The 7,622-nt window shown below is 41.4% G+C and overlaps 1 protein-coding gene across 1 annotated transcript; it reads right to left on the minus strand.

Annotated features, from left to right (window-relative positions):
- Positions 1-756: 756 nt before the first annotated feature.
- On the minus strand, positions 757-6,301 carry LOC307251913 (regulator of G-protein signaling 9-binding protein; the record flags this gene model as incomplete). Its single annotated transcript, XM_080029367.1, has 2 exons — positions 757-1,029; positions 5,834-6,301. 2 exons carry the CDS (start codon positions 6,299-6,301, stop codon positions 757-759), a joined length of 741 nt encoding a protein of 246 aa, XP_079885493.1.
- Positions 6,302-7,622: the final 1,321 nt, after the last annotated feature.

Consider the following 7,622-nt stretch of genomic DNA (forward strand, 5'->3'; position numbering starts at 1 on the left):
ATACTAAGAAATACATGTAGAGTGAATATGTTTAGTAAACTAACTGCAGGCTCTGTGAATGTAAACAAACCCCCTCCTCTGAAACTACACAGTGACCCTTTACTTTATATCTCACCCGCAGTGTCTCAACTTAAAGTAGCTACGAGGAACTTTTGAATATTTCTAAAACAGTCTAACTTTTCATCAGTGCAAAAGAATGTTATTTGTTATATAGTTTTTCTTAATGCCTTTGTCATGGGTATACGCTCACCCAGGAACAACAGCTGGCGTGGTAAATTGTCTCGTTTGCTGTTACCTGTAATCTATGATCATCAGAGTGAAAAATGGACTGTTTCATAAAAATATTTTAAAAGTTCCTCGGAGCGACTTTAAGTGCCAAATTCATTTAAAAAATTCTCATCACATCACTGTTAAATTCTCTCTCATTCACTCATGATCGTAACACCCCCCTCCTCCTCTTTGTGCTCCAACTTAAACCTGTTTTACCCTATTCACCTGCATTACTTAAAGCTGCTCCGAGGAACTTTCTATTCAGTTTCTGTTCATTCTAGCGCCCCCCCTTTGGAAAAAAGCGGTAGTGTACTGTTTTTACTACGCCAGCTGTTGTTCCTGGGTAATTTATAATGTAATTTATGATCATCAGAGGGAAAATGAGACTGTTTCAGAAAAAATATTTAAAAGTTCCTTGGAGCGACTTTTAAGTGCCAATCTTTAAACAAACCTTTTTACATCATAATACATTTCTCACTCACTCACTCATGACATATTAATGACCAGGAACCCTAGAACTCCGGCGAATGCGATGATAATACAGAAAATGAACATGGCGCAGAGGGGCACTAGTGGCGAGCTCCCTCCCCCACCGCCCCCCTCCTCTTTGGGCTCCTCTTCACAGATAGAGATCACTCCCACGGAGGAGTTACCCACGCTCATGGAGGATTTCAGCTCTGCCCCGGCCTCTTGTTTGGCTTCTACTGCCCACGGAGCAACCTGCACCTTCTCCTCCATCTCCTCCATCATCTGGCTCACCTGGGCAAGAGAGAAACATGGTGAAGTATATTAAAGACTGGCTCACCTGGGCAAGTATATGGGAAAACATATTCATTTTTTTTAACACAAATAAAATATTTAAAAAATAAATATTTCATTGTTTTCATTTTTTACATTTTTGCTTTAATTTATGCTTTGTCCCCTTTATTTACATACCAGTTTACAGAGCCTAGGCTGTGTATTAACACTGGATTTGTTTTCAGCACACACAGTACAGAAAGGTAGCGGATCATGAGGAGATATTCACTGATTTTGATAAAAATAATGTAATAATTTGTTTTTCATGTATTTCACTGCAGCCAGTTATGTTGCCTTATGCATTACAAACTTCACATTAAAATAGACTATAATGAAGATAGATAAGACATGGACTTTAATTTGCTTTCATGACACAATTTGCCACAACGACTCTTAGCGGACAGACACAGAGACAGACACACAGACAGAAACACACAGACAGAAACACACAGACAGACAGACAGACAGACAGACAGACAGGCAGACAGACAGGCAGACACACACACACACAGACAGACAGACACACAGACAGACAAAAACACAGACAGACAGACATACAGACACACAGACAGGCAGGCATTCACACAGTTTGCATTGCCTTGCAAGGTTTTAGGGGTGTCTGAAATTATCATCATCATCTTCAACCGCTTATCCGAAATCGGGTCGCGGGGGCAGCAGCTTGAGCAGGGAACCCCAAACTTCTCTTTCCCGGGCACATCAACCAGCTCTGACTGGGGGATCCCGAGGCGTTCCCAGGCCAGTGTGGAGATATAATCTCTCCACCTAGTCCTGGGTCTTCCCCGAGGCCTCCTTCCAGCTGGACGCTCCTGGAACACCTCCCTAGGGAGGCGCCCTGGGGGCATCCTTACCAGATGCCCGAACCACCTCAACTGGCTCCTTTCAACGCCTGAAAGGAGTCTGAAATTATTGGAAATGATATACGTAGTTTTATATTAGAAGGGTATAACTGTTTCCACACCCTGTACTGTTATTTTTTCCCTATTTTGGGGTTGTCAAATTTAGGCGTATGTACCTCTTCTAAATATTAAGAATTCAAGATTAAACCAGAAGTTAAAAGTGTGGGTCTCATTTTAGCCTCCGACTTCAGTTTTTATAAAAAATAAACATCTTGAAGCCTGAAGGATGCTTTCTTTCACATCCAAGACAGACAGACAGATACACAAGACGGATGGATAGATAGACAGACAGACAGACAGACAGACAGACAGACACTCAGACAGACAGACAGACAGACAGACAGACAGACCGACCGACCGACCGACCGACCGACCGACCGACCGACAGACAGACAGACAGACAGACAGACAGACAGACAGACAGACAGACAGACAGACAGACAGACAGATAGATAGATAGATATACATTGCCAATAAGGTACAACCATTCCTACTTATTTGTGCTTGGATTTAATTTAATTTGTTAGAATAATGCAACAATCTTTTTAATATTCTTCCGAATTGAGTGACAACACCTAACCCAGAACTCTGCTGGTAGACATCATATGAATTCACATGTGGTCTTGTTAAATGAATTTGTAAATGTATTCACAGATTTATTAGATATTTAAATGTGCAGTGTGTAATATGACATCATCAAGAAAGTTCTAGAATGCAACACTCCCTGGGTAACCCCAACCCTTTCGAATAATAACAGAAGCTACAGTGGCCTACAAGAACAATTCTACATTTTAAACAATGCACCTGATGACATTCCAACTATGACACTTTCAAGATGGCGGTGACAAGGCATTGGTCCAAAATATGCAGAAATATGGACATATATGAGACCCTTTCTAAGGGGAAAAAAAATAATTCTAAAAATGTTTTCAGCTATTATGCACTAAATTAAATGTACTTATGGATATTATAATTACTTTCTACAAAATCTGCTAGGAAATAAAACCCAAAATTCTACACACTGCCGGTTTAAAGGTGGAGTCAGCTGCTTGTGTTGATACTAGTGGTGGGCCGTTATCGGCGTTAACGTGCTGCGTTAATGCAAGACTCTTATCGGCGATAAAAAAAATATCGCCGTTAATCTCTTATTCCACCTCCTGTTCGGCTCAGGGGAGATAATAATAGCCGGGGGCCGTTGTTGACACTTGAGGAGCCTTTATTCTCTCACACACCCGCCGCTCTCTCTCTCCATCACTTGCCCACGACACAATCGGGTATTGGAACGCAGGGTGGGTGTGTGTGGCCACCGGTCGCCACGTGACTATAAGTTTCCAAGTTTTAAACACTTCTATCTCTTCAACGTCAACGTCACCGTACCCGAATCCTAAATATCCCCATAGCAGACGCTATATTTCATCGGGGGGGAAACTTTGTTTTGCGCCACAGTTCGGCCGTAATGCTGCTGCACACACACACACACACAGACACAGACAGGCACACACACACGCTGCATGACAGAGACGAGGGGCGCTACCAAAAAGACGAGAGGAGCGGTTGGAGCAGTTGGAGCGTTTAGAGACACATGCGTGCACATTTATTTACATAAAATCGCAATCGCAGTCATTTGTGCAGTTATGTAAAATGTTTCACTAAGGAAAATTACAGAAAAAGTAACGCACAGTGACTTTGATGAGTAATTTTAATCTGATTACTGGTTTGGAGATAGTAACGCGTTAGATTACTTACTGAAAAAAGAGGTCCGATGCAGGTAACGCGTTACTAAGTAACATCTTGTTGAACATTATTTATTTTCATCACCAATTATCATAGTAGAACAGCTTCCTCAAGCAGTTTGTGATGCATGTTGGAAACAGGAGATGAGCCCCTGGTCTGATGCGCCACCTGGCTTGAGAAACACGTTCTCAAAGACTTACTTTGAGTCATTATTTAGGAGCACACAGACTTACTTTGAGTCATTATTTAGGAGCACAAAGACTTACTTTGAGTCATTATTTAGGAGCACAAAGACTTACTTTGAGTCATTATTTAGGAGCACAAAGACTTACTTTGAGTCATTATTTAGGAGCACACAGACTTACTTTGAGTCATTATTTAGGAGCACAAAGACTTACTTTGAGTCATTATTTAGGAGCACAAAGACTTACTTTGAGTCATTATTTAGGGAGCACACACATATTATGAATGAATTCAAATGAGCCATTTTAATCTAGATTAATCTAGATTAATTCCAAAATTAATCTAGATTAATCTAGATTAAAAAAATTAATCTATGCCCACCTCTAGTTGATACACATACAGACTAGAATGTTTTTTTTCTGGACCAGGCCGTAAATAGGTTTAATAGTGCTGTGAAAACGGCCTGTTTAACATGGGAGTCAATGGGACATTGCTCTGTTTTGGTACCACCTCTTAGTGGCCACTCTGTGAACTAAATTTTTTGTCACTTCCGCATTGGATGCTGTTAGAACTCGCTGTGGTTGAGGCTCGGTTGATACACAGCCTAGGCTCTGTAAATGGGCATGTTAACAAAGGGTGTATAAACAAAGGGGGCCACTGTAGCTAGTAACATGACTGTTTACAGGGTTTTTTCAAGCTCCAACCTCAGTGATTTTTACCAGCATCCAATAAGGAAGTGACCACAACTGTAGTAACCAGAGAGTGCCACTGGGGGTGGCGCCAAGACGAGCAGTTTTTCTTTGACTCACTTGTTAGACAGGCCGTTTTCAAAGTCTTATTAAACCTATTCACGGCCTGGTCCACAAAACCATTTTAGTCTGTATGTTTAGGTCATATCTCCATGACAACACTGAGGGGGGTGAATTTTTTTGGCCCACGCTAGTTTTTATTCTTTTGGAGGTTAAAATGTATTGGCGCGATCTCTTGAGTGACAGCTCTCCGCCCGTTGTCCCTCACTTTGCCTTGGAGGTATACGTCAGCTATCTCCCTCCCCCTCACAAAATGGCGACGCGCACAAACCAGGATTATTGGATGCCGTGTGAATAACTGAGGTCAGCCCGGATGCTACATCCATATTATTTACTATCTATGGGTGTCAATATCAGTGAATATCTCCTCATGATCCACTACCTGTCTGTACTGTGTGTGCACTGAAAAAACCAAAAGTTTTCCAGAATCACTGACTCCATCTTAAATGTCTTTCTATTTATTGGATCAATATTTAAACACCTGTGAACTGCACACACACACACACACACACACACACACACACACACACACATACACACAGAGAGACACACACACACACACAGATGCTCACAAATAGACTTACACTCACACACACACACACACACACACACTCACACACACACACACTCTCTCACACACACACACTATCTCTCTCCCTCTTACTCTCACACACACACATACACACACACACACACTCACAGACACTCATACACACAGAGACACACACACAGATGCTCACAAACAGACTTACACTCTCACACACACACACACACACACACTCTCTCTCTCTTATTCACACATTCACTCACTCACTCACTCACTCACACACCCCCCCTCCCCCCACACACACACACACTCTCTCTCTCACACACACACACACACCCCTACCCCCCTCTACCCCCCCCCCCACACACACACACCCCAAACCCCCCACCCCCCACCCCACACACACACACACTCCCCAAACCCCCCCCCACACACACACACACCCCTACCACCCCCCTCCCCACACACACACACACATCCCTACCACCCCCTCCCCCCACACACACACCCCCCCCACACACACACACACACACACACACACCCCCCCCCACACACACACCCCAAACCCCCTTTACCTGTGTGATCTCTTTCTGCAGGTCCTTGAGATCGGCCGTATCGATATTGGCGTCCGCTTCGTATTTCATATTCTGGACACTCATGGCGCGCGCAGCCACGGTGGTCGTACTCCCGGTCATGCCCGTTTGAATCAGGTGTCTCGTGGGCACTTTGAGCGGGAAGTCCTGCCCTATTTCCAGAGACCTTTTCATGTCCACCTCCAGCAGATCCATGCTGCTCGAAAACAGCACCCAGAGACGCTCGTACTCCGCTCTGTCCTCCGCGCTGGTGCTTTTGTCTTTGAGCAGCGCCGTTAGTTTAGTCCTGTTGGCCGCGGCGAGCTCCTGGGCCTTGGTGCGCGTGCTCTTCAGCTCCTCGCGAAGGTTCTGGGAGTCGCTCGTGCTGCCCAGGGCGATGACAAGGTGTCTGTAGCACGCCGTCACCTTGTTCAGCGCGTCCAGCATCGTTTTACACTCGTCTTTACCCATGGTGGTTTACTGGGGGAGAAAGGGGGAAAAATGTAATATTAAGAGAGAAGAAATGTTTTATTCTTTTTATTTAACCTTTATTTATTCATGTGTTTGTTTGTTTTATTTTATTTTATTTTATTTTATTTTATTTTATTTTATTTTATTTTATTTTATTTTATTTTATTTTATTTTATTTTATTTATTTATTTATTTATTTATTTATTTATTTATTTATTTATTTATTTATTTATTTATTTATTTTTTATCTTTCCCCATGTTTTACTGGAAGAAAAAGGAAATAAATATTGAGATATGATTTTTTTTTAAGAATAATAATTTATCTAACCTTTATTTTTCCAGATAAAACATTAAAGGAATACTTCACCCATACGGAACCAGCGTTCTATCATTATAAAATCACTATTATAATATAATGAATGAGGTTTTTCTTCCCTCAGTCTTCCCTTGGCCCAGCTGTCCTGTTAATCCTAACCCTTACTGTGATGTCACAAGAAGGAAAATGTAGGGTTAGACAGTGAGACCATAAAACACTCTTTCTGCCTTTTCTCAGGCTAAAATGATCCGATTTCAATTTTATTTGCACATTTATACTACATAGGATCTCAGAGTTCAATACACCTTCATATTCCAACCGGTGAAGTAGGCCTTTAAGAACAGTTTCTTATTTACACTATTGATCTGGTCCAAGAGGCGCCTCCAAAAACAATCAAGAAATAATGGATTTCCAATAGAATAAACACTAATGTACAATGTAAAGAAGTGTGTTCTGTGTGGTATTCATTTTTGGGTCTGATTTTGGAGTCACTGAGTGGGTTGTTATTTTGCCTTCATTGTTTGCCTACTGAATGCACTATGTACAGCACTTTGGTCAGTACAAACTGTTCTAAATGTGCTTTTATAAATACATTTGACTTACTTATAAATACATTTTGACTTACTTACTTACTTACTTACATAAAGTGGAAGCAAAATAAAAATATGAAAAAAAATCAAGAAAAATGTATTTTAAATTGAATAGACACAAAAATCCAATTTATAGAAGTGTGCCCTGGGTGGTAATCATTCCTTTGCACTCATCTTTCCCCATGATTTACTGGGGGAAAATTATAGAAATATGAAAACAATCACGAAAAAATCTATTTAAAATATAATAAACACTAAAATCCAAAGTAAACGAGCATGCCCTTTGTGGTATTCCTTTCTGCGACTCATTTTGGAGACACTGTCACATAAAGATGAAGCAAAATTGAAAAAAAAAAGTATTATCATTATATAGTCAAGCCCGAAATTATTCATTCCCCTGGCAAATGTAGGCAGT

The sequence above is a fragment of the Ammodytes marinus genome (genome assembly GCF_949987685.1).
Source record: "Ammodytes marinus genome assembly, chromosome: 1".
Classification (NCBI taxonomy): Eukaryota; Metazoa; Chordata; class Actinopteri; order Uranoscopiformes; family Ammodytidae; genus Ammodytes; species Ammodytes marinus.